This window comes from Glycine max, chromosome 4, assembly GCF_000004515.6.
Source record: "Glycine max cultivar Williams 82 chromosome 4, Glycine_max_v4.0, whole genome shotgun sequence".
NCBI classification, from domain to species: domain Eukaryota; kingdom Viridiplantae; phylum Streptophyta; class Magnoliopsida; order Fabales; family Fabaceae; genus Glycine; species Glycine max.
The window spans coordinates 5,208,455-5,236,347 of record NC_016091.4 but is presented as its reverse complement, the minus strand read 5'-3'; the positions used below and the strand labels follow the sequence as shown (position 1 = coordinate 5,236,347).

General features: G+C 30.9%; 4 protein-coding genes across 5 annotated transcripts; 2 read left to right on the top strand and 2 right to left on the bottom strand.

Annotated features, from left to right (window-relative positions):
- Positions 1–773: 773 nt before the first annotated feature.
- LOC100306311 (uncharacterized) lies at positions 774–1,818 on the bottom strand. The gene has a single exon (NM_001249919.2). The coding sequence runs from the start codon at positions 1,724–1,726 to the stop codon at positions 1,211–1,213; it is 516 nt and encodes a 171-aa protein (NP_001236848.1). The 5' UTR covers positions 1,727–1,818; the 3' UTR covers positions 774–1,210.
- A 5,317-nt stretch (positions 1,819–7,135) lies between these two features.
- On the top strand, positions 7,136–11,634 carry LOC100775826 (probable receptor-like protein kinase At1g80640). 2 transcript variants are annotated; one of them, XM_006578062.4, is made up of 10 exons: positions 7,136–8,078; positions 8,197–8,358; positions 8,527–8,777; positions 8,897–9,029; positions 9,364–9,427; positions 9,511–9,607; positions 9,743–9,845; positions 10,607–10,725; positions 10,825–10,914; positions 11,175–11,634. In XM_006578062.4, the coding sequence occupies exons 1-10, from the start codon at positions 7,976–7,978 to the stop codon at positions 11,307–11,309; spliced, it is 1,257 nt and encodes a 418-aa protein (XP_006578125.1). In that variant the 5' UTR covers positions 7,136–7,975; the 3' UTR covers positions 11,310–11,634. The 2 variants fall into 2 exon arrangements, with proteins under 2 accessions (XP_006578125.1, XP_003523677.2); XM_003523629.4 differs by having other exon boundaries at positions 7,137–8,078; positions 8,533–8,777.
- Positions 11,635–13,419: 1,785 nt separating this feature from the next.
- On the bottom strand, positions 13,420–14,174 carry LOC100807176 (60S ribosomal protein L39). Its single transcript, XM_003522417.3, has 3 exons — positions 13,948–14,174; positions 13,734–13,837; positions 13,420–13,654 (listed from the first exon to the last, which is right to left on the bottom strand). Exons 1-3 carry the CDS (start codon positions 13,948–13,950, stop codon positions 13,606–13,608), a joined length of 156 nt encoding a protein of 51 aa, XP_003522465.1. The 5' UTR covers positions 13,951–14,174; the 3' UTR covers positions 13,420–13,605.
- A 10,206-nt stretch (positions 14,175–24,380) lies between these two features.
- On the top strand, positions 24,381–25,576 carry LOC100804510 (protein PPLZ02). Its single transcript, XM_003522412.5, has 2 exons — positions 24,381–24,606; positions 24,865–25,576. Exons 1-2 carry the CDS (start codon positions 24,524–24,526, stop codon positions 25,361–25,363), a joined length of 582 nt encoding a protein of 193 aa, XP_003522460.1. The 5' UTR covers positions 24,381–24,523; the 3' UTR covers positions 25,364–25,576.
- The last annotated feature ends 2,317 nt before the right edge of the window (positions 25,577–27,893 follow it).

The window sequence follows — 27,893 nt, the reverse complement described above, 5'->3', positions numbered from 1 at the left end:
AGGAACCAAGAATAGAAGAAAAGAAAATTTAATGAATAGGATGAATAGAACAGAAAATAGGAGAGATCTCTCTTCCAAGGATTTACGCTGCACTAAAGATTTCTCTATTCACAAGTGCTAAACTCAATTCTCAAATGATACAAAGATTGAATGTTTTTTACCTTACATCCTCTTCCTAATTTATGTAGCTCCTTCAAACTGATTAACCCGTCTACTAACTACCATAACTGTCCTAGCCAACATTCTAACTCCTAACAGTTTAACATTGGGAAAATTCGGTATCGTGTAACAGTCCTTCACTCAAGAGTGGTGATGCACACTAGTGACTTGTTGTAATGTATTTTAGTTGGCCATTAAAAGTTCTAGCTGTCTAGCATTGTGATGTATTTTAGTGGATATAATTGTGAGAGTTAAGCTTTTGCCCGACTTGGAGTTGGACTCGATCAGGGTAGATTTAACTAAGCCATTGTAAATTATATACAAGAGTATATGGTCCATGGTCCCTCAAACCAAGATAAATGTGAAAGCTTTAAATAAGCCAGTGCTTGGTGATTTTCAGAGCAATTCCATTGGCTTCTCTATGTATCCAGCAAAATTAAAAGATACATTGATATCCAAAATAGGCAAATAATCATCAAATAAACTTTGCCAAAAAGCCTCACCGCGGCCAGTCAATATCCAAAATTTCATCTTCCTTTTCCATTTTTTGTTTGATGCATTCCCATTACCAAAACCAAACAACAAATAAATAAAATCATAAACAAACAGGCAGATCCAACAAACTATTTTCTTCCTTGTATTCCATAAATCAACAATTACAGGAATTCCCTAATTAAATGACGAATTCGTAAATATAAATGCTAACAAAAGAGATAGAAACATTAAACTTAAAAGACTAGGACACATAATTGAGAGAGGAAGAAAATGCTTCTATATCCTAAATACTTACAAAGCATTACACAGATATACAGAAGCCTATTCCTTAAAACTAATAATTAGTATCACAAAGTAATTAATCTAAAAAGTATGAAGACTAATCCCAGTAGTAACATGTATGTACGGCAATCTGAAGAAAGTTCTAAACAACAAGAGACTTGCATTCGTGACACGACCTTCCCGCTGAAAAAATAAGAGAAGATCGAGCACTACAATGCCCTAATCACCAACAACCTCCGTTCAAATCCTCGTTCATTCACAAACCGCCACAGGATTAGGGAAAATCAAGCCGTAACATTTTCCGCAAGTCGCTCGTGGCGTCACTAACAACCGCAATCTTCTTAGTGATGAAAGCCGGTAACGGAACGGAGCTAGGAGGTGGAGACATCACCAACATCGAATAGCCTGCATATAAACCATCTACGATTGAAGTTAAGTCCTTTTTTTCGACGGTTTCCGTCTGCGGAGTTAACTTCTGATCGACGATTTCCGTCTGCGGCGGTGGATCCGGCGTCGTTTGGGTCAAAAGTTGGCCGCGTTTGAGTATTTTGACCTGACCCATGACGAGTTGCTGCTGCGGCTTGTTTTTGACTTGGGGTTTCGGGGATAATGTGAGCCGGGCTGGGCTGACAACGCCTTGTGGGCTTGGATCGGGCCGCTTCTTACGGTTTCGGGAAGTCCGATGAGACTTATTAGGATTCATGTTGGGAGAGTGAGGGATTATGGTCTGGTACTGGTTAGATGGGTTTTTCCTGAGAAAATCGTGAGGGTGAAGAACGGCAAGTGGCATCTGGAAGAGAGAAATGAACCACAAAAAGAGAACAAGGTTTTGGGCTATTGGCGTAGGATGAAGATAAGAACAGACAAGTTAAAAATTCAACTATGAGAGAAGAAGGTAGGGTAACGCTATTTATTTAAGATGAGGCGGCTTAGGGGTAGAATCTGGAAAAGTACAAGAGTGATGCTACATCCACACTTTCGCCATCTATTGCTTCACGTGAAAACCACAACAACCTTCGTGGTTACTTGTATTCATTCGTCTTTATGGGATGATAATAATTATTGAAATTTAGTATTTGGATAAAAAATTATTAATTAACTTCGTTGTTAAATTTTTAAAATTATTTTATTATAAATTATAATATTTAATAACTAATAATAATAATTATATTTTTTCAAAATCAATTTAACATTAAATTATAATTGTTATAGATCAACTTATTATTAAATTATCATACATATTCAATAACTAAATTTATAATTTTCATATTTCATATTTTATAAACTAATTTATTAGTATTTTATATCTTTATAAACGAATTTGATTATTTTTACTTTAATTCATTAAGATTTGTTCAACGCTGACTCGTGTTATTCCTGCGAGTGTCGATTGGGGAGATAAGATTGATTGAAAATACAGTTTTTTTTTTTCGGGTATACCAAACCAAACGCATCGGAAAAAGAAAAGCGTGTTAGTTTTTTTATACTATATGAAATGAATGATCTGACGGCTGAGATTGATTTTGAAAATTGACCGGCGCGTATACTTAGTTTAAGTCATCCGCGTGAGGCCCTTCAATTAAATTACTAGTGTTCTATAATTGTTTGATTTCTCGGTCGTTTTAAAATGTGGTACACGTGGCATGCGATGAAAGGGTAACACGGCATGGTGATTTCACGGAAGGTGTTGTAGCTGATAACCGACATTCGTTTAAGGCGGCCGGTCGTTCTCTTTAATTGCTCCTTGGATTGGGTCCCAAGTTACCTTATTCCTTGACCCTAGTAAAGGGTGACAGTACCAAAAGTTAATATTTCTTTTTAATTTATTAATAAAATAAATTTTAAATTAATACTCAAATAAAAATAAGTCATAAATAATTATATTAAAATAGTAAAAAGATAAATGATTTTATATATTTTAAAAAAAATTAACAACAAGTTATTTTTTAATTGATAATTTGAGATCGATTATACGATTTTAAAGTCATCCAAAAAATTCTATTTTTAAATTAATTTTTAACCTCTTTAAATTAGTTTTAATTTTTAATTTCTAGCCTTATGTTTTTAATACTTTTGCTATTAATATTAGCAAATAATATTAACTTAAAATTTATCAAATAATATTAATTTTTTTAATTAATTAAAAGTCATAGCATAAGTGTCGTCTTTAAAGTCATAAGGTGAAAATTTTAAAAATTTATTTAATGATAAGTGTAAAAATTAATTAAAGGATATTTAAAAATAATTTAATATTATTTGATAAATTTGTAAGTTAACATGATTAGAAAATATTTTAAAAGAATTCAATTATTATTATGTAACAAATGTAAGTTTTCCGTTTATAGACTAAAACACTTGGTAAGAAATAAAACTATATCTCCATTATTAATCTCTTCATTTTAAAATTTATCTATTAGGAACGATTCATATTTGGGTTATATGCATCTTATTTATAATATTGATTTGCATTTACAATTGAGATTGAATAAAACTTACTCTAATAATACTATTATTAATAACAAAATTATTTATAAAATTCCAATGCTATTTTGAAAAATTATACTAATATTTATTTATAATTTATTAAATTCCATACAAGGGTTTTGTTTTAGTCTATAGACTAAAGCACTGTTATTTTGTGATTAAAAATTACATCTCCATTAGAAATTTTTAATTTTTGTTCAATAATTTTATAAATTTTGAATTTGAACTAATAGGCACAATTCAAATTCAAATTATCAGTACATTATTTATAATTGAGATTGAATAAAACTTACCATGCCAATTTTATGTTTGTTTTAAGAATACCAATTTACGTTTGAATTAAGTACTTTTTTTATTAATGTAAAAAAATACATTTTTAATCTACATGATTACATAGAATGAAAAAAATACATTATTAATGTAAAAAATACTAAAATATCACGAGAATTTGTCTTTTCAATTTCCTAACATTGATTACATAGAATGAAACAGTGCGTATTCAATTTCCTAACATTGATTACATAGAATGAAACAGTGCGTATTCAATTTCCTAACATTGATTACATAGAATGAAACAGGTCCTACTACTGCCGTGCAAGAGAAAAAAAATATTTCAAAATATTTTTTATTTTAGTTTTTTAATATAGCATTAATTTTTTTCATTTATATTTTTTATAATATAATATAAACAATAAAATCTATAAACGAATTAATGATTATATAAGAATAATTTTATAAAATTATTATTTTTTATCAGTGTAGTGTGAAATAATATAAGATGACTAATTGTTAAATTACTAATTTGCCCTTAGTTTGAGCGGGGAAAAATGATTGCATCAGATTTTCCAACTCATCTCTCTTTATATAAAAAGATAAAAGTTAGGTGTAGGATGATTATGAAGGATTTGTGAATAATATTTTTTGAAATTTTTGTTAACAAAAATCTGTCAAAACAATGGCTGCTGGTGGCCATTTGACTATGGGGCCAAGGCTGAAATGCCATGAAGATTTTTTTTTCCTCAAAACCATGACTTATGGGCCCATATATAAAAAACCGTACATAAAGAATAAAATGACGGTATAAAAAGATTGAAACCATCATTAAATTATAATTCATTATATATGATAAATTTATTGAATTTTATGATATAAATATTTATCTAAAACTACATTAACCGATACTTTAATATGGTTCTAAATTATCTAAACTTAGATACTGTATTTTTTAAAATCTATAAATTTATAATTTAATAATATAATTACACATGTCAAAGTTGATCTATTTTTACCTATTTAAAAATATTTGTTAGAACTATTCCTCACAAAACACTCATATGGATTTTTCTTTTAGGTTGTTGAAATGACTCAACTTTATGACTTTAATTAGATGATACCACCTACTGTAGTTTTCTATATAAAAAAAATACAAATGCATAAAAACTCTGCCAGCAACTGATGTTGACTGTTGCAGATACAAAATAATTGGTTTGGTTTGTTAATACATGTATCTATCATTGCGTATTTTGTTTGGACGAATAAGAAAGAGATTCAATGCCTTGTTACGATTGATTGATTGTAGCTATTACCAATGGGTCGAACTCTATAAATGAATGGGGTTAGGATCATTTAAAGCATGACAATCTGGGTACGTGTTGCATGATTGATCGAATCCTCAACAATAGCCTACAACACAATTAATAAAGCTCTTGTATATAAATGTTTCAAAATATAAATATATATTACATAAAAAAGTAGATTTGTAATTTAAGTTAAAATGTAGATGAACCAAACAAGACCTGAGATTATGATTTTTTGTCAACATTTGATATGTATGATTTATTCGATTATGACTTGTTAGCTACCCGTGCCTTTTCTATCACAATGCCAAGTTGAAAATCACGTTCATTGCTAATAACGATATTTCATTTAATTTTGAATTGGGGGCTTGGATAAAATCTTATTTGTTTTAGTATCGGAAAATTAATATCTACACTTTCTACTAAGAATACAAGTTATAATATAAATTTAATAGGAAAGATTAATTTAAGCACAAATTTTAATTATATTTAACTAATAAAACAATAAACTCTAAAACAAATGAGTCCTAAAATAATTTGATTAACGTGTTTCGTTAACAAAGTTCAAACCCATCCTTTACCTATAACATGCTAAGACTTAGGAGTGTTATTTTTTCTTTCAATATTTCAACCCAAAGACTTAATTAGTTGATCATAACTTAGTGACTCACTACATAGGAATTTGATGTGAGCAATCGCATATATTTTTTTTCTTTCGATAAACTGTATTGTTAATCTTTCACGTATTGAAACACGTTAATGATTGACAAAAGATTAAAAATATAATTTGCAAGAAAAAAATATTTATGATTGTCCAGTTAAATTTCTTAATGATATAGCAAGTTTTTTAACTGTGATTGTTATGTTATCTATTGTCACTTAATTGTTGAACTAAAATTATTAATAGAGGAAAAATATAAGAAAAAAATGTTAAAAATTTTGTTTAGAGAGTAAAACTGAAATTTACAAAAATATTTAAGAATTAAAATATAATCAACCCTAAGCGTTATGTCACGTCCAAAAAGAAGTTTCACCGAGGGTTTATATGTGAAAACAAATGTATAGGTTGAATTTTTTTAATAAATTATAATTTAAAATTCTTTTTGAATATCTTAAACAAAATATTTGCATTATCATAGTATATAAAAAATGGGAGCCGATAATAGCCATATTATTTTACTATTTTTCTAATTAGGAATGACCTAATGTGGAATTTTGCTTAAGATTTTGTGGTTCCTTTTAAATTAGAAAAAATGGTGCACGCATGTGATTTCTTGCTCGTCAATGGTAAATGATTAAAATTTGGTTAAATTACATAATATATGATGTCAAATAGACATGTATACACAATTGACTTATACAAAAGTTGGACAGAAAAGCACAATGTGAACTCTGGAGTATGGATTATCTACGAGAATGTGTGGTATAAATTGACGCAAGTGAGTATAAACAGTTCACCTAATGAAAGGGTTTTCTCTCCACCACCACCCACTCTTTCTATTTTTTTTAAATATAGAGAACAAGAATTCCCCGCAATTGACTTTCATATACAAGTGAATACTATTTCTGGCAACATTATTTGAGACTTCTTTACTAAGGAAATTTCTTCTACAAGTCCCATTATATAAAACATGAATCCAATTTATTCAGTCAACAAATTAAAAGGGCACCAACGAAAAATAAGGAAAAAGTTATGTTATAGCAGTTACTTACCGTTTCCCTACACTACAAAGCAAAACAATTAACTTGTAAAATGTTAACTTGCTAAAACATTGAGATACAGATAAGTTTGAAAGAGCTTAATTTCATGTGTGTTTTTAAAAAAATATATTTGATTATACAAACCCTTAAACTAAAAGTTAAAATAATTATAGTTGTTAATGAAAAAATCAATAGTTAATATTTTAACATATATATGATTTATCATGCATACGTAAATATATATGTAGTACATTAGTTACTTTTTCTTCGTAAAGAGGAAAATACATGCATGCAATGATGATTATAAGAAGGCCACGAAGACAATGTCCAAACAGTGACATGTTCAAAATAATAATTTACTCTGTCATTTTATTTAAGAAGGTGTAGCTGTTTGCTGTTTCGTGATCATCATTTTGGAACCGCCAAGTACTCTCTCTCTTTTCCTTTTCTCTTCGCTGATCGACCACTGGCGGTGGTGCATCAGCCTTATAATAAGAAACGAAAAAGAAAATTGACAAAAAAATGAAGAAGAAGAAGAAGAAAATGTTGGTTCATGTTTGCAGTTGGCAAGAACAAGTGCACATGTTTGTCGTTTGATTGCCGCTTCACCTCAACATTAAATTTTCTCTCCCCCACTCTTCCTTCTTTTTATCTTCTGCACAGACAGTGATATAATAATATCACATTATAATGTATACACAATTTGATACTAGAGTTAACTCACAGGTTGCCGTAATAATGGTGCACGTGTCTGATTTTGTGATGTACAAAATTCCCCTCGACTAATGATAATTATGTATCAGCAGCAAAATTAATATCTAATTCAATGGATTCAACTACTGATGTGATTTTTTATTCAATTTTTTTATATAAAATTATTTTAATTTAATTAATAAGACTTTTCATTTAAATTCTGGATAAAAAGAGTATTATTACTCGTAATAATTCTAATCTAATTTAGACAGAATTATTTTGGTGGATTTGGTCTGGTTATAAAAATAAGTCTCAAATTTAAATAGAAAAAAAAAAAAGAAAAGAGAGACATTGAGACAAAGAGAGGTCTCAAAAGAAGATTCAAAAGGTAACCAAAAAAAAAGAGCATGCTTTATGAAGAACCAAAAAGCAGTTGAAACCTTGGAGATCCAGAACATAACAGAACACCCATTAACATTAACTTCCAAAGCCTTCACAATTCACGACACAACACACTCTCGAGTCTCTCCCTGTCTGCTTGTGCCTCCACATATCTCTATCTCAATGTTTTCTTACAACAAACAATGAAAATGAAGCTTCTCCTCATGCTTCTTCTTCTTGTTCTTCTTCTTCACCAACCCATTTGGGCTGCAGACCCTCCTGCTTCTTCTCCTGCTTTATCTCCAGGTACTCATTTCATTCAACTCTCTCTCTCTCTCTCTCATCATTTGGATACTCAAAATTATTGTTTTTTAGCTATGATTCTTTTCCTTTCTGGATTCTCACAACTAAACTATTGAAGCAGGGGAGGAGCAGCATCACCGGAATAATAAAGTGGTAATAGCTATCGTCGTAGCCACCACTGCACTTGCTGCACTCATTTTCAGTTTCTTATGCTTCTGGGTTTATCATCATACCAAGTATCCAACAAAATCCAAATTCAAATCCAAAAATTTTCGAAGTCCAGGTATGTATGTATGTATTTCTTTATTTTTCCAATGTTCCATTTATCAGATTCCTGTTTTCTGTTTTTCAAGAAGCAGCTAGCTTCGATATCAAATTGGTTCTAGATTCTTGAATTTGATTTTTTGTTTATTTATTCATTTTTCCTTGTTTCGCTTTTTTTAATGCCAAGATGCAGAGAAGGGGATCACCTTAGCACCGTTTGTGAGTAAATTCAGTTCCATCAAGATTGTTGGCATGGACGGGTATGTTCCAATAATTGACTATAAGCAAATAGAAAAAACGACCAATAATTTTCAAGAAAGTAACATCTTGGGTGAGGGCGGTTTTGGACGTGTTTACAAGGCTTGTTTGGATCATAACTTGGATGTTGCAGTCAAAAAACTACATTGTGAGACTCAACATGCTGAGAGAGAATTTGAGGTAATAATGATTACATATTACTTATTCATTTGTCGGTTCTCTGTTTTCACTTTTTTTTTTCTCTTTCTTTCTCTCTCTCTCCTTTCTATCTTGTACTGAATGGTGTGATGAATTTGCAGAACGAGGTGAATATGTTAAGCAAAATTCAGCATCCGAATATAATATCTTTACTGGGTTGTAGCATGGATGGTTACACGAGGTTCGTTGTCTATGAGCTGATGCATAATGGATCATTGGAAGCTCAGTTACATGGTAATGCTTTATTTGCATAGTAGAGAGACACTTCTAGGACCTGATTTCTTATCCAATATGAAAAATCTATTAAATTTTGAAATCGTTTCTAAAATATTTGATTTAAAAACCAAAAATCAGAAAAGGTCAGGACATGTTCTTTTTTCTTTTTTTTCTTCTGAAGATTCAAGGATAGTATTTAGAAAACAGAAACGTGTTCCTGAAGCAAGCACTTCCAAATGTGATCCAAAGACAAATAAAGTTTAGAAAACAGAAATGCAACTGTAAACAAAAATGCATTATTCTCAATAACCAAATTCTTAGTGTCATTCTTTTCCAAAATCTTATGGTGAAGGACCTTCTCATGGCTCGGCATTGACTTGGCACATGAGGATGAAGATTGCTCTTGACACAGCAAGGTGAGTTTCCTTAACAAGGTTTTTTTTTAAATCTTCCGGATGTTTTTTGTTGCAATTATATTAACATACTTCTGATGGACCAGAGGATTAGAATATCTGCACGAGCACTGTCACCCTGCAGTGATCCATAGGGATATGAAATCTTCTAATATTCTCTTAGATGCAAACTTCAATGCCAAGGTAAGAAAATCATACTAGATTTTTTGCTACAGAAGTTATCTCCTTTTTCCATCACCAATTGTTTTCATCTTTTTAATGTATTCACCTAAGTTTCTCATGTGTTGGCATCCACGTACTTATTGGTGGTGGATTCAGCTGTCTGATTTTGGTCTTGCCTTAACTGATGGGTCCCAAAGCAAGAAGAACATTAAACTATCGGGTACCTTGGGATACGTAGCACCGGAGTATCTTCTAGATGGTAATGCCAACTAAACTTGTTATGATCATTATAAGGCATATGCCATTGGTTTGACAGGTTGCTATAATGTTTAATGTATTGTTAAGCCTTTAGCAAACCAGTCCAAGAAATTGATTCTTTTTAGTCCTCCTTGATTTCAATGACGTCATGAGTTTAGGGTGGGTTTGAAACATGACCTGTGCTTCTTGTTCTCATCTTGGACATGTAATCATATACCTGCCCTGTTGACATGTCACATTTATACATTATTTAAATTGACTAAATTGACACAGTAATTTTTTTTGACTAAATTGACTATGTGATAAAAATCGAATGCAAATATAACAAATTTTAAAGTTAGTTACAATCTCAGGCTTTTATTTTCTAACCAATGTACACTTTATCTTGTCAAGTGTATGCCTCTCACTTTAGGGGTGGAATTTGATTCTTGTCTGAAAAATGGGAAACATTGGAAGGTTTTAGTTTTACTCAGGGGGGAACACCTATAAGCTTTCCATTATTCATTTAAAAATTTGAGATGATTTGGTGATGACTCTAGTATGTTTTTAACTGTTGAGAGGGATTTCATTTCAATTGAAGTGGATATTATTGCTTTAGATATAGATGATATGGGTCACTTTTCCAATAATTTTTTAATATTATCATGGAGAAATTATGGCTTGGATTCATACGAAAGCAAGGTTCATGTACTAATGTGAAACTCATCTATACCAAAACTTCTAGAATTAATTATTGAGGAGGTTGCAATTCAATTATTACAGGTAAATTAAGTGATAAAAGTGATGTCTATGCTTTTGGGGTTGTGCTATTGGAGCTCCTACTAGGAAGGAAGCCAGTAGAAAAACTGGTACCAGCTCAATGCCAATCTATTGTCACATGGGTATGGACTACTTTTAATTTCATGAAGTAAAAAATTCAAATGGGTTGCACCCATAAGTATGGAAGATAGCGTAACGTACATAACTATTTATGATTGCAGGCCATGCCACACCTCACGGACAGATCCAAGCTTCCAAGCATTGTGGATCCAGTGATTAAGAATACAATGGATCCCAAGCACTTGTACCAGGTTTGTGATCCTGGAAGTCAAAACTCAAGACACATTTCCCACTCTTACTATTTTATTATATTACCAATGATGCTGCTAGCATTAATTACTTTCCCTAAACTAAACAAATGCACATTACACTAAGTGGATCAACTATCTTGAATTTGAGTCCTAGGTACGTAACTATGTTAAATACTTGGAAGGAGAACTTTGTCACACATAATGATCTTACTTTGAACAAGATTAACTATCTCTTAAATGGGTTTTGTTTTACTTTGTAGGTTGCTGCTGTAGCTGTGCTGTGCGTGCAACCAGAACCTAGTTACCGTCCACTGATCATTGATGTTCTTCACTCACTCATCCCTCTTGTTCCCATTGAGCTTGGAGGAACACTAAGAGTTTCACAAGTAATTTGATACATGCTAAACAGCGTGAAACAAGGATATTATTTGAGATTATGATGCTGCCAAAACGGATTGGCTTTTACCAAATACTCGAATTACAGATAGATCCACGTCAAACGTACTAGACATTCATTCGGGAAGAATGATAGCTTAAATAGGCGAGAAGAGCATTAGATTGTTAACAACAAATGTAAAGAAGAAATTAGTTTCACTTTGGATAAGATAGTCTTCCATTCCCCCTACTTTTTAGGTGAATGAAATTCAGTACATAAGCAAAAATATTACTAGTAAACTCTTTAAGTCAATCATACATCATACATACAACATATTGTGATGAGAATTCAGAAGTCGAAAATTTATGGTTTGGCTTTCTTCCGAAGCCCAAGTTCCAGATAATGTCATAATCAACGGCGGTGAAACGCGTTGATAGTTCCAGATAGATAGAATTAACTAACAAATCGTAACACATAATTACCCAGTTGTTGATGTAGACAGATTTTTCATTTTTTTTTCTTCTTCCGGTAGATGTACAAAATATTTTTCTTTTTTAATCGAGGGATATATTTCTCAGATCAAAATGAATAATCACAGATAATGTGATTCTTTAATCCAGGAGTAAATTTTCTGGCATCTCGGCCTCTGATAGGCAAACAAAATACAGAACTCAATGAAGAATTGGAAAATTGATTACTGAAAAAGCATTTAAAAATAATTCCAAATACATTTGATATCCTGTATTTGAATATTTTAATCATCTTATGGAAAGTACTAATTAAAATTCAAATATTTCATTAAATTTCACAGAAATTTACCAAAATAGATTTATTGAATTAAGTGCTTAATTGAAAAAATAATTTAATCAAAACATTCTTAAAATGTTGAAAGTCATTGTTCTTGCAGAATTGCACTTCCTCCCGTCTCTGTTATATATAAGCAACAAAAATCACTTAATTTTTTTTCAAATATAAGTAAAAATTAATTAACTTTACCTTATTTAAGAAGACTATCTTCAAAATGTCATTTTGTTTACTAGGACCAATTTTTTTTATTAATATTAAGTTCCAATAAAAGGTAATTTAAGAAAAAAAAACGAAATTAACAAAATTTAATAAAATTAACTAACTTTTTAATGTGACTTTTTTTCTTATAATAGACACCAAAGAGTATCATTTATATTTAATAAATATTGTTCTTAACAACACTATCACTCATGCATTTGATGTTATTATTAATTATTTCTATTGACATTATTATCATTAACTTTATGCATTTAATGATTTTAGTAATTGCTTTCTTAGGTACTTTCATTATTATTATTATTTAATCAATGTTCACTAATTTGGAAATTCCAGTTCTAGTAAGAAAACAAAGCAACTTTGTATACCACATGTCAGTCAATCTGCCTTCCCATAAACAATCAGAAACAAAGGCAACACAACGCAGTTTTACAATTTCCAACAAAAGCCAAAACATCCAATCAAAGAAATGTAACAGCAACAATCCTAAGGGAGAAAAAATGTGCACAACATAACATCAAACCAAGTTGTACTATAGATTTATCAACTAGGAATTGAAACAAAAAACCCAATCACATTTGTTGACATTTTACAATGTCTGCATCACTGATAACCCAACTTTGCCTCTAACCCACAAACCATTCACATAAAGTCCATACATCAATTCATCGAATTCTAATTCATGTTAAACACAAACTATATTGAATTATTACAACATAACAATTCACAAACCAAACTATCTCATAGAGAAACAAATATTACTTGGATACCGGTAGAAATTTAGATCTTACGTTTCTTGATGTCAAAAATGATGAAGAATCAATACATCGTAGCCTACCATTGAAGGGAGAATCAAAAATCAAAACAACTATGGCTATGTTTGGTTTTCCGTTTGGAGTACTAAACTCCAACCTCAATTTTGTGACAATAAAATTTGCCTGAAAACTCTATTTTGTAGAAGCGCAGAACTTAAACAAGTTTAACCAAAACTTATGTTTGAAAACTTTAATCCCAACCAGCACTATGTCTGGAATCTATCATATGATAACCGCGCAGAGAACATCCCGAAAGCTAAAGAATATTCAATGCGACAAAACTATACCAAATGCAATGAATCCGAAAATACTTTAAAAGGAGTTGACAAACGCCATGAGTATGAACTACAATAAGTTCCTTACACAATATAGTCTTCGAACAAATGGAAAATATTAAAAACTCAAAACATTGTTTTTGCCTCAAGAAAATAAAACACTAATTAATTGGATAAATTGAACCTAGGCAGAGCATACACCTCAGAATCCAAGCTTGGTGCGACGCCAGTGACGGCGCTTCGCGTTGTACCTGAAAGGAAAACGGAACCGTGAGCGAGAAAAGCAAAACGTAACAGAATCGTTAAAAATGCTCGAGGTAGGTTAGGTACCTGATGGTGTTATCGGTCCTCATGCGGATCCAGTAGGGAATGGGCCTGTTCTGCCTCATCTTCTTCGCCAACTTCTTCTTGATTCTGAATGTCTTGTGCGACGGCTGCGAAAAACACAAATCAGTCACAAATCAAATGCTGAAAACGTAGCAGAATCGTTATCGGTGCAATTACAAATCGAAGGTTAGGGATTGTGATTTTGATAGATGAGTACCATTTTCGATTCGTCTTCTGGAGGCTCGACTGCGCACCGGTCAGCGAAAACCCTAATAACCAAACCCTAAGGAGGACACATTAACCAGCGCTTCTTTTATACCTACAGCTATCAGTGTAAATCGTGGGTTTTGTTGAAAATTAAATTAAAAATAAAATAACCAAAATGAATTTCGCATGGCAATTGGGTCAGGCTGACCTCCTCATTCACACTTGATTTTCTTTCTGCACCCAATATTTTTCTAATGCATCCAATAATAAAAAGAAAAAAAAAATCAAAAATACTTTTACATATAATACATATAAATTCTCAATCTGTATAAAATTTAAGGATTTTAAATCTGTAAACCTCTTACGAGTTGGCAATCCTCAAACAACTTTTACATACTACAAAAACGTGTTTTAAAAATAAATTTTAAATTATTTAAAGAGTTGTAAAATCTAATAAATTGACCTTTAATAGTAGTATTGTTATCATTGTTTTATTATTATTATTATTATTAAAAAGTATATATTTATTAGTTTATCTAAATGCTTAAGTTCAATAGTTTATTGGTCATGCACATAGCCTATTTTCTCTAAGTTCAATAACAAACCATATTTGGATTGGATTTGCACCAGGTATAAAAAATGTTATTCACCCCATTATAGAAATAATTTAGCCAGGGCCTTTATTGAGTTTTTGGAAAATTAAAAGCTGCACAGGAATTAAGGTTTTTGAAAATAGTCATTTTATACGTATGTCTCAAAACAGTCATTATGTATTTCACCTTCAGAACTGGAGTCACTTTTTTACAGTCGTGAAGTACTTGCTCCTTTACTTAATTTTTTTTAAATAAAAAACACTTTCCTGAATCAATAGGTATGACTTCTTAAATTGTTTTAACTTATGAACGATTGAGTTTATCTCTAAATATATAATTACGTTAAATATTTAAAATAAATATTTTATCATTCATAATTGGTGAAACACTATCATCTCTTGTAAAAAAAAAATACTTGTGGTGTATACAACTTTTTTTTACTATTTTTATTTCGATTAGATGGATTTTACTATTTTAAGGAAAGAAATATATATTACCAGAATACTAAAACAAATTTGGTTATTAAAAAAAAAAACCCAATCTTAGGTTGTGAATTGGATTCAAAGCAAAGCAGCAGTGTTTGCCCCACGGTCCACTTTTTGCCCAATACGCTCAACCCAATGAAATGCAGACCATTCTTTTTTTAAAAAAATTTAAGCATTGGACGTTAAAATGTATCAGTCATGGATTTGGACAAATATTTCGGTTTTACGGGTTGGTCTGCTCATTTTCAGCCACCTAAGTTTGGGGTCTAGTGCACAAAGTTAAACTAATTTAACGAAAAATAAAAACCTACCCATTTATTTAAGATTTAATAGTTTTTGTAAATTAATATAAAAATATAAGAACAACAAGATTTAATAATTTATTTAACTAATAACATTTTTAAATTAATAGAAAATATAAAAACACCATGACATTTATATAAAATATTCACTAATTTTACTGAAAACTAATATTTATTGAGAAACTTTATTAATCACTTTTAGTATATAAAAAATTCTCTTAATCACTTTTTTCATCCACAAAATTCGAATATAATACATTGCCTAAGGATCCAAACATAGTCTTATAACAACAATATTTTACAGATAGTAAGTTTTTGTTATAACTTAAAGAAATTAGGACTTAATTTGAATTTGAAGATAATAGCTTTATTAATAATTGCTATTATAAGTAATATAGTTTAGTTTTAAATAAATATTTAATGAGAGTGTTTTTAGGCATATTTTTTCAACACCTTTTTATCTCTTTCAATTTATTATTTTTAATATCTTTAATTATAAGTTGCATTTCAATAAAAAAATTTAAGTAAAGTATTAACAGTAATTATAAATAATATTGTATCACAATAAGATGTTCTCCCACATAAAGGATGAGATAAGACTTTCTCTCCCATATAAAGACTAACCCAGTTAAAAATTGACGTCCATGAAAGCTTTCATTTTATTGACATGGATCCAATTATAGTCATTTTCTCTTTGATAACTTAACTCACCTATCAATATTTAGTTTGACACCTTAATTTAGCTTATAGGTAGTCTTTTCCATAGTCCCACTGTTAATGAAAAAATTAATATCGTTACGAGTTAAGCTCAAGAGGAGAATTTAATCCAAAAGACTAATCTTTTAATAAAGTCAGTTTGATAAATAAATCTCATTATTGTTAGTGATTGGTTTTTAACTTTTGACTGAAAAATACTCTAACTCCTCACACACACTCTATATATATAAAAAAGTAGGGATTAAGTATATATATATATATAAAAGTAGGGATTAAGATACTTAAGAGTAACTTTAAAATAGTTATTATTCATCTTAATCATATATTTTTTAAAAACTAATGATTAAGATTCTACTTATTATAATTATTAGATTTAAAAAAAAAATAAAGATGAAAAGTAAGTCATTCTTAGAATAAGTTGATGTCTTCTCAATAACCCTTACCATCCAATTAGAAACCTTGCTAAAATCTCTCCTTGGTTGTCATTCAATTCCAAGAATCATTAACCTCACCCAATTAACTAGCAATTAAGCCCGGCGGGAAAGACTAGTCCTCACACGCACATCAAGTCACATGACAATAGGAAAATTGATACAGGACTTCCTTCTTAGTCTTGGGAACTTCCTCAATTATCGCTACTACTCCTAATTTCGAAAATTGCTCGTTATGTATAAAGCCATTTTATTAAAAGCTGTCTAATGATAGGTAAGTTGAACCTGTCTCATGGTTTCTGTTACCTAAATCTACTTAGGATATTTGAATAGACCGTTTCCAAGGGCAATTCAAAGCCTTGTTGATTAATTTCCTTTTACGTGCCAAGAAAGTAGCTGCTTAATTTTGTAATTATCTGTTAACTTTATAGCCCTTTTGATAGGTAGAAGGTGTTAGAAACAGAATACCAAATACACAAATATTATTTAATGCACAACCCAACACAATGGTTTGGTAATGGTTTGTTTACCCCCATGTTTTGGCTTTACCAGTTTTGTACAGTACCCCAAGCATGTGCTTCATATTGACTAACTCTGTGGGGACAAAAACTACGTCTCTGGCGCATTTAAGTGTCCTGCCATAGGGTGGATAAAGAACTACATGCCACACGATAAAACAAGTTAATACTATACAATCAAAATGTCAACAACGAGTTTATTAAATCTATTTGCAATGGATCATAAATTCTCTCGTGTTAGTTTTTATTGTATGTCACGAGAATAGAATACACAAAAAATGTAATTATAGTAAGACATTAACCTTTTTTTACGTAAGTTCCATTAATTTTTTGATGTATTTAATGAGTATTTGATGTTTTAATAGCATTAAATATGCACAACAGTATACTTTTATTTTTATGCACTTGTACAGGGAATTGGTACCCCTGGTGCCTTTCTATTATAATATAATATGTTCAGCTGATAAAAAAAAATTGATGTATTTGTGTTTTCATAAGACATTGTCGCGATTCATAAAAAAAATAAGACATTGTCATGATACTTGCTAATATTTGAAAGAATCCAAATTCAGAGACAAAAAATAAAAGCGAATTTAATCTTGTCGTTTTTCAAATTCAAAGTTGTTTCATTTCATCTAAAAAGACCGTAATAAAGAAAGAGATTCGGAACAAATTTTGTATGATACATGCATATTGGAGCTGTTGAAGTTTTAATAGATTAGGATTGCTTGATTGATAAAATGTTTGGTAGAACTAGCACTCTATTATATGAGAAAATACACGTTAGTGGTGGAGGAAAAATAGGAGCATGCACATGGAAATTGCATATGCCATTTTCATGTATAGTTCACAAATTGAAACAAGTAAAGGAAGGAAAGGTTAAGGCAAAGTGGCGCGCATAGAATGCGGGAGGGTGGGGAATGGGTCACATCATATCTATTAATTTCACCCTCACGGCTCATACCCTTTTGTTAATTTGTTTGTTTGCTTCCTTAGCAACGAAACCGCGTCAAGACTCACGGTTGAGAAGCATTTATGCTTATGCACAGCAACTTGAACTCATGGACAATGCAATTTGCAAATTTCATCTCCATCTGTTTATTTCAATAAATGGAATTTTGTTTTAGTGAATAAATAGGTAATTAGGTATAAAATAGTTGTCAATCTCGTCTACATTATACGTAACTAAAAGGACGTAGACTCTTGGTCACGAATACTTGATATTGCTTTAGATACAAGAAAAGAACTTCGTCTCCAAGAAGAAGGTAGGTGAGGGACTCACGATCCACAATTTACTTAGATATAAAATTAATAAATCAATATAAAAATTCAAAATGTGTTCTTAAATTAAAATATATAACATTAAAAGTATTGACTTATAATATTAAATCAAGCAAAGTTAATGTTTTAATTGTTTAACCAAAACACTAATTAAACTTGCATATATCATGTGGTAACAATGAGACGATGTCATGGGGGCAGTGTGGCACGAGCTCGCGGTGGCACAAGAAGGCAGTGTAGTGGCGCATGACGACACTCGAAGTCTCGAACAATCGCACTCACTGGGATATGAGAAGAGGCGCAGTGCATGATTGCATGAACGTGAAGGTTGAGGGATTAGATACTTAGATTTAAGATTAAGTTACTTTTTAGTAGTCATAAAATAAAAAAAATACATAATTTTTTTACATAGAAAATTATATAATATATATTAAGTAACATATTATAATTATATTAATATATATGTATATACGTGATATGTGTAAGGCGGGATAAACATTATAGTATCTGTAAATTTGTGTGTAGGGGTGGAAATGAGCCGAGTCAAACTAAGCTTTACTAGGCTTGAGTTTGGCTTGAGTTGGATATGTAAGACTTGAACTTGATTCATTACCTGATTTTTTTTTAAGGCTCGGCTCGATTTACGTAAAAGTCTGGCTTGGTCCACGAACCTATCTAAAAGCTTGCTTAAAGACGTCTTTGATTATTTAATTATTTTAAAACCCACTGAAATACTAACTAAAAAAATACACTTATAAAATTTCGTATAAGTAATGTACAAATCCAAAAATAATTGATAAACAAAATCATATTGAATTCAAGTCATTAAAGCATAAAGTATATCAAAAGAAAATAAAAAGAGCATAATATTAAAAAATGTATGGATTAGAGATGATTTACATTAATATAGCCAAACAAAAATTATTATTAGTTAAATTAACAATTTTTAATCCAATTTTTGAATATATAAGTGTATTAAATATTTTTAAAAAATATATATCTACAATAATTTCATCTTAGTCTGCTCAAGCCATATCTTATATACTATTGATTGAGGTCGTATCCGAATCAAATAAACATTAAAAATGCAGTATCTAGGAAGTGATCCTAGGTCGTCTCCTGACGAGCAATGGTTAACCAAACGTTCATAATAGATAGTAATAAAATAGTAACGAATTGGGGGGTTATTTGTTTTTATAAATTAAACAACAAACAAATTTGAATTAGAAAATAACATAATTAAAATATGTTTTTCCTTAATTCACAAGCAAGTCTCTTATCCTAGGTTACGAGAATTTATCCTTAATCAGTTCAGCCACTTAATCCAACCTTAAATTAAATTACTTAGCGAAAATTAAGATAAGGCTGTCATTATGTGATTAAACAACACATACACCAATTAATCATGAACGAAACTGATCATTAAATATGAACGTAAATTAAGCTCAAAGACAATTAATCAAGCACTAAGCATGCATGGATTAATAACAACAAATACAAAGTAATTGGTGAAGAGGAAAAACTGATCAATATTCAATAGTAATAACAAAACCTCAAAGAGAACTGTGCTTGATCCTCAAGAGAAAACAATGTTGGAGACTTAGCCTTCCATTAATCAGTAGAAATGAAAATATAGATTGAAGCCGAAACGAAATTGCAGAAAATGAATTTTATTCTACGTGAAAAGTGTGCATGAACAATAATAAAAACTGGAATTCTAAAATCCTAGAATTATTCTCCTCTCCGAAAAAAAACTCCATAAACTAAAATCTTGGTGTTGTTATATAGGTCCTCAACCTCAAAGCTCACAAATCTATTTTAAGTTCAAGCCCATAAACGAAATAAAATAAAATCTGGACAAGATAAGATAAGATTTGATGAAATAAAATTTGGATGAAATAAAATTTAGATGAAATAAAATCTGGATAAAATAAAATCTAAATAGAATAAAATCTGGATAAGATAAGATTTGATAAAATAACATTATTATTATTATTATTATTATTATTATTATTATTGTTAGTTAAACAAGTCGGCTTGTCAAGCTTAACAAACTTTTTTTATAGTTTGAGCTTGGCATTTTTATCTAAAAAGGTTTTTTAAAAAGTTTGAGCTTGACCTTTATAGTAAACAAGCTGAGCCGAGCTGAACTTTACATAGGTTGAGCCAAAGACCTTCGACAAGCTGCTCGGCTCATTTCCACCCCTATTTGTGAGTAAGCATTCGTCTGTACACAGTTCCAATAATGTAAATAAATATCTTTCTTACGATGGATATTTTAGTAGGTATTCGTAAGGTCTGAATAAACTTTTTCATCCTTAAGTATAGTGGTTAATAAATTACACTCACATATAATGGTAAAAGAAGTGTTTGAATAAATATCCTATTTAAATATTTACTAAAAAATTTCTTATGAATTAATTAAGAGCTTATTCATTAATTTGATTGTAAATAAAGTTTAAGCTTGAATTAACTTTTAAGAGTTATTTCAGTTTAATCAATAATTTTTTAGTTAAAATCCTATATATATATATATATATATATATATATATATATATATATATATATATATATAATTGATCAATAATTTTATCAAATTCAAATAATATCATCTCATGTGAAAGATAATTACAACTTCGAAAAAAAAAGTTAAAAAATATTATAAGATTAATGAATATACAATTTAGTCCCTAAAATATTTTACACGACCTGCATTAATTTTTGAAAAAAAATATTCTCAAAAGTATAAAGGTGAGTCCGTGAGTATTTTAGTTCTATTGAATGTAAGAATTAAAATTTGTCCATATTTATAATCTAACGATTAAATATATTTTCCATAGGCTAATTTAGGTATATATAATATACTCACCATATAAAAATGTGGCCATAAAAGTTAATAAAATTGGTAAGAATCATATGTATATCTTACAAGAGTATAAATTTAAATTCTACTATTTTTGTAATTGCTCTCATATATGAACCTTAAAATTCAACTCTCTTACGCTTTTTTTTCAACAGCAAAAAAAAAAAAAACATATAAAAATGTCAACCCGTTTTTGTAAGAAAACTTAACAGTGTTGCATCATACGCAAAAGGGATTTATTGAATTGCTGTGTGCTCCTAATAAAAGACAAGGGCTTCGTCTGATTGTGGGAAAAAAATTACAAACTGTATTTCCATGTTTGAGTGGATTAATACCATGTCCAAAATTTAGTTAGAATAAAAAAAAGAAACATCATATCCAAAAGTTGTAGAGAGATACTTTGGGGGAAAATAAAATTCAGGGGAGGAAACGTTCTCGATGATGGCATATTCATAGAGCACTAGGACCTTAGTAAGACGACAAACATGTTAAAGAAAAGACAATTAACACACAGGAATATCGTATATGTGCATGTATGTGCGTATTAAGGTTAGGACTCAACACACAGAAAAAGACACAACTGTTCAATTTATTACTAGTTTGATGGAGAAAGTCCCATGTTCTGTACTTATCCTCAAGCCACGCAGCAGACCCTTGTTTTTTTTATAGTTAAAATTCAATGGATTGTGTATGTTGGCATGTGAAGCATTGTGGTTGTGTAAGGGAAAAAAGAGTTCATAGATGACACGGGCATGATGGGTGTCAGAAACTTATCAAGTTGAAGCCAACAAACCATGGGAGGTTTAGATTATTTGCTCAAACAATTAATCACAGAGAGAAATATTTGGAATACAATTAGTTAATTAAATAAATCGACAAACAATGCTTTTGCTCTCATCACCCATGTTATGTTTTGGGACCCATTTCACGCGTGTATGTATATATATATATATAAATATTTCACTTTCTTGACCTTTTGTGCAATTCAATTCAACCATAGCTGTAAACCAAAAATAAAGCTCTCCTTCAAGAACATTAAAAATAAATAATAAGAAAAAGATAGAGACATGGATAGGAATATATTTATAAAGCTCCTAATCTTTCAATCTTGACATACATGCTACTTGTTCTTTTGTCTCCCTTCTATTCTTTTTTCCTGTCTCTTTTTTTATTTTCCTTGTCACTGGCTGCTATTGTTTTTCTTTTCCTTTTCCTTTGGCTTAGAAGGAAACAAAAAGCAAAATTGTACCAAACAAAAACTAGAAAGTAGAAACAGTTCTTTTTTACCTTTCCTTCCTTAGCATCGTAAGGCAACATAAAACTGATCTAAAAAGATTCCTCAACACAAGTGATTCTTCATGAAGAAAATAACGGCACAACATTGATCGTCATCTTAATTGTTGCTTACACGTGGCACAAAGACAAGAGAACATCATCCTCTACATTATAGACCCCACTATTGTTTTATTCAAATAATAAGGTGTTTTGCCTTTAGTAGTTTTGCACATGGAACTGATCACGGATGCGATGGGAATGACCAAAATTGCCCATTTAAATTTCATTGAACAACGCAAACAATTTATGTTGTAAAACACAAAAATACATAGCAAATAAGCAAGCATAATCACCATTCACTATTGACTGCTTTTTTTTTTCAGCAGAAAGGAAAGAGAAGTGTTTGCTTAATTTACCATCCAGTTTTATTTTCTCTTTTGAATTTTGATGTTTGATTATTGTTCATAAACCCAATATTTGTGGATTTAATTTAAATACACTATTGTTGACTTTTGTACTTATTTTAAAAGTTATACCATGTTAATTTCTCGTTGAGTGATTGTTACACAAATGTATGAAAGTTAAACTCTCTATATCGTATGATTTTTTAATTTATTTAGCTTACCATGTAGTATGGTCATGGTGAATGAACTCTGGCACGTGGGTAAACAGTGGCTACGAGAAGAACATGGGTCGTTACCAACCAAAATCGTGAAATACTACTTCTGATGTCCTAACTCATATCAGGCTCCATATTCTTTGTTTCCCTTTCAAACATCCGAAACAGTAAATGAATAAAACTCTCAACTTCAATTGCTGATCAACCATATATTGCAAACACCACTAACTACATGTTTGAGAATCATTGCAAAATTACTTTTTTGTTGTAAAATTACGTTTGACACAAAAGTAATTTTGTCAAAACATATTAAGATCCTTGTTTTTATGTTTATTTTACTTTTACCTGTTAGATTTGCATTAAAACACGCATTATAACATTTTCAGCCGCAAATCGAACATGAACTAGTAAACTTCATTTGTTTTGTTGAGTGAAAAGCTAACTTGTCCCAATTCCCAATACTTTGTCTCCCTGACCAGTGCATTTCATTTAATGACTCCATCCCTCAACAGAAATCAAAGAAGATGATGGTTTAATTTTGTTGCTCTCATATGTTAGTGACTTGATCATACTAATAGTGAATGAAATTTGATCAAATGATTTGATATGCTAGGGTAATTATGCTTGTCCAAGAATTTATCCTAAACCGATGTACCCAACTTGGAATTGACCCGATTATAAAATATACAAAGACATTATCACATCATATTGAACAAGGAACGGAAAATGCAGTGGTAAACAGTGTTCATTCATGTTTGTTCTGTAGCACTGCCGATCGCAACGACAAATAATTGCAACACATGATCGATTGATCATTATCTTGGTCGCCAAATGGTCGAGACCAAGGTCTAAAATTTGATATTATCTGACAAAAAAAAGACACGGAGGCTCCAATTAATTTTGGAAAAAAAAAACATTCATTAAGGCAATTGGGGCTTTTATATATATTTTAGAATGATATGTTCAAAGATCTAGTGGTTCAAATTTCACACAAGAGGGGACTACAAAACTAGTCATTATCTACAAATTGCACCCTATGGATCAGTTTTCACATGACCAGAATCTGTGGACCGTGATCTTGAATATTAGATTTTTCTGGCATCAAATAGGATTGCAAAGCACACATTAACAAATATATAATTCTGCACCCAATGGACAAATATTTTGAGACAATAGTACACATCATAGACTGAACGACATGTGAATCGTTTTATGAAACACTAATTCAATAATCATGACTTGCAAATTGCAATACAGCCAAGTTATAGCTGATAGGTAAAGAAAAAGAAAGCAAGACCTCAAAATCCCCTTGTGGGACCCCCCATTTGCTTAAATTGTTGAAAATTGTTTAGAAAAAGTGCCACACTTAGAACTAGCCCAACTACATAAACCCTCCCTCTCCTCCCTCTCCTCCCCCATTTGGTACCACCACAACTCTCTATCACTCACAACATTTTCACACAAACACTTTCTGAAAAAAGAATTCGTTTCTTTTCCCTAACATGGCCAGATCACAACAGCGATACCGAGGTGTCCGACAAAGGCATTGGGGCTCTTGGGTCTCCGAAATTCGACACCCCATATTGTAAGTGCCCCTTTTGTTTTCACTCCAATGCACATTTCACTTATCTATGGACTAAAAAATAGACCAAATGTTGGTCTAGCAAAAGAAATTAGTCCATGGCAAACCAATTTATCAACCTCCGTTAAATAAAAAATGTTCACATTTAGTGTGTGACAGCATGTCAAACCAATGTTTGAATCTCCGTTAAAAAGGTGTTTACATATAGTATCTGACAGTGTCTCGAAACATTATTGATTCAAACTTTCTTCTAATTTGCAGGAAAACTAGGATATGGCTAGGAACTTTTGAAACTGCTGAGGATGCAGCTAGAGCCTATGATGAAGCAGCAAGGCTAATGTGTGGCACAAGAGCAAGAACTAACTTCCCTTACAACCCCAATGCGTCTCAGTCATCATCTTCCAAGCTTCTCTCAGCAACTTTAACTGCAAAACTGCATAGGTGCTACATGGCTTCTTTGCAAATGACAAGGCCATCATCACAGGCAGAGCCTCAGAGAGTGGCTTCACCAAATGTCATCACCTCCTCCGCGAGCAACTTCTCCATGAAGAGTAACGAAACTGAGACATTGTTGTTGCCACAAAAGAGACAAGAAGAGGAGCAAGAAGCAGAAGGGAATTGGGTTTTCAAGAAGGTTAAGGTGGAAAATGCTCAGCAGTTCAAGCCTCTTGAAGAGGACCACATCGAGCAAATGATAGAGGAGTTGCTGCATTACGGGTCTATTGAGCTATGCTCTGTGATTCCACCACAGGCTCTTTGAACTCACATTGAGCAAGCATTTTTATTGTTAGTTCACATTCTTACTCTGCTAATTTAATCAACTAATTCTCTTGGACAATTTCAGTCTCTATTATTATTAAGTGCTTTAGGTGCTAGACTAGACTAGACTAGAATAGTACTATCTTCTAAGTGACTCATTGGACAATGTTGTATGTACAGCCAGCCAATCATGTTGAAATTGTGCATTTGTTCTGTTCTCATTCTTAATTTGCATTCCTAGTTGCGGAATCAGTCTCTGGTCTGAAATGTAAGAGGGTTTGTCAAAAGGGCACTGCTTTTTAGACAACTGGCTAGAATAAGAACAACCCTTTTATTTCAAACATTGTAGAGTTTTATGCACTGACATTGCTCTTAATTCTGACACAAGTTTTTGAAAAATAAAATGGTCCTTTGAATTTAATTAAATAAAACTAACTAACTTGTCATTCATTGCTATGGCAATTAAAATAGCAGATATCGCCCCCCGGATTCCCTTTCATCATATCTTTCGTGTTTCCAAAGTCCATGCTTGGAAACCAATCACCCTGCAATTTTATTTTTTAACCTATGCAGAATGTACAGAAAAAAAATTATATTGAAGTAACTGCCATTCGTGGAGATGCTTTGTTATAGGGGATTCTAAACTATTCGACGGGGTAATTAGCCCAGTGACATGACATGAAAAACGAATTAAATTGAGTTTAATTTCTATTTTATATTGACAAAATTATGAGTGATATATAACTTTAAAGATAATCAGTGTAAAGGTTAACAAATTGATTATACATGTTATTTTATGGTTAGATGAGAAAGTAAAAAATATTTACATTATTAGTTGCCTAGCCTATTTTATCAGTTAAATTAGTTAAACAAATAATTCAACAAAAAAAAGTTAAGAAAATAGTTAAGAGTATCAGTTTTTTTTATAATATAATAGGTAGGTTAAATTTATCTGTGAAACTTTATGTGATTGAACGTTGTGGAATTACAAATTGACTAAATCATTTCGCTGTTTACGTTGACATTATGGAATTAAAAATTGACTAAATCAGCTAAATAATTGATTAAAAATGTATGCACTTCTACCCTCAAGAGTAGGATAGTTCCACTCCTTTGTTAGCTTTAGTTGACCATTTTAAAGGTAACATCACGTAAGTTTTTTTTATTAAAAAGTAAAAGCTATTTTTGATTATTTTAAAATTTATGAATTATTTAGTTGAACTTAAATATATAGTTTAATATTTATTATTTTTTTATCTTTACGTCTAGTTAAAATATTTTTTTATACTTATGGTATTGGTGTGAAATATTCACTTTACTCATGATTACTCTCTCTTAAAAAATCTTTTTTGTCACCTTTAGTGGGTGTTTCTTTTCAATCTTTTTTTTTTTTCCATCTACAAAGTTCCAACCTTAGACAAGCTAAAATTTTACTCTCCTTCTTTCTCCTATTCTTCCGTTCTAAAAATTGACTCAAACAACTAATATTTATAAAAATTCCTTCCTTCCTTTCTTTTCATCTCCCTCCAAAGGTAACTCAGGTCTATTATGTTCACATCAATTTTATTTTTTTAATTTATTTATAATTATAATTATGTGTGTGCAAAGGTTAGAGAGGATGTCGGTATCAAGGTACTTATCTCTACTTACATTTGTCCATTTCCTTCGAATTTTACAAGTTATTATCTACATTATACCTATATCCATTAAACGGGTAGTTATCATATGATGTTTTGCAAAATTATCATCCCTACGCTTGTATGTTATGAACTAAATATAATCAATCTTCTAGAGGAATATTTTTTTTATCCATCTTCGTGTACGAACCCCATTCAGCAAAGAGATACCACGTTGAACCCTTTGAGAAGCATAACATAGGATGTTCAATTGTTTTCCATGGGTATGTGCGTGGTGAAGCAACATAGTTTTGACCTGCTGCGGGAAATATATGATCACTGTTGCAGTGTAGGATGGAATTTGGAAGGAAAAAAAAGCTTTTTACTTTGTTGCTTTTAGAGAGCATGGACACTGAATAAGATTTAGTGGATGCTCTAATGATTTATGAAGGGCCCATTTGTATCTCAAAAGAGAGCTTTCAAGGTTATCTTTGCAGCTCCTCTAATCTTTTCTTATTTTCCCTGCCCACTAATGCATCAAACCACAATATTTCTTCAGAAACTCATAGCATCTGCAATCTGCATGAAAATTTTGGTGGTCCCTTCAGAGTTCAACATATCAATAATTATTTTTTCAATTTATCACTGTCACACATCAATTGATAATTAGATACTAAATATACCATGTTTAATAGATAGATTTAAATGTAAAAGCAGAGGTTTTTTTTTTTTATTTCCTGAGAAAAAAGTGTTTGCATCAAGAAGTAGAAGAATAAAAAGTTTTTTGTTCTCTTTTTCCTTTTGGTTAAAGACTTAAAAGTATTAAGAGAATTAAAGAAGAAATCAGAGTTCCTGTAGCTGTTGCTGTTACTGTGTTGCTTCAGTTAAAGGAGTTCAGTATCTTAACAAGAATCT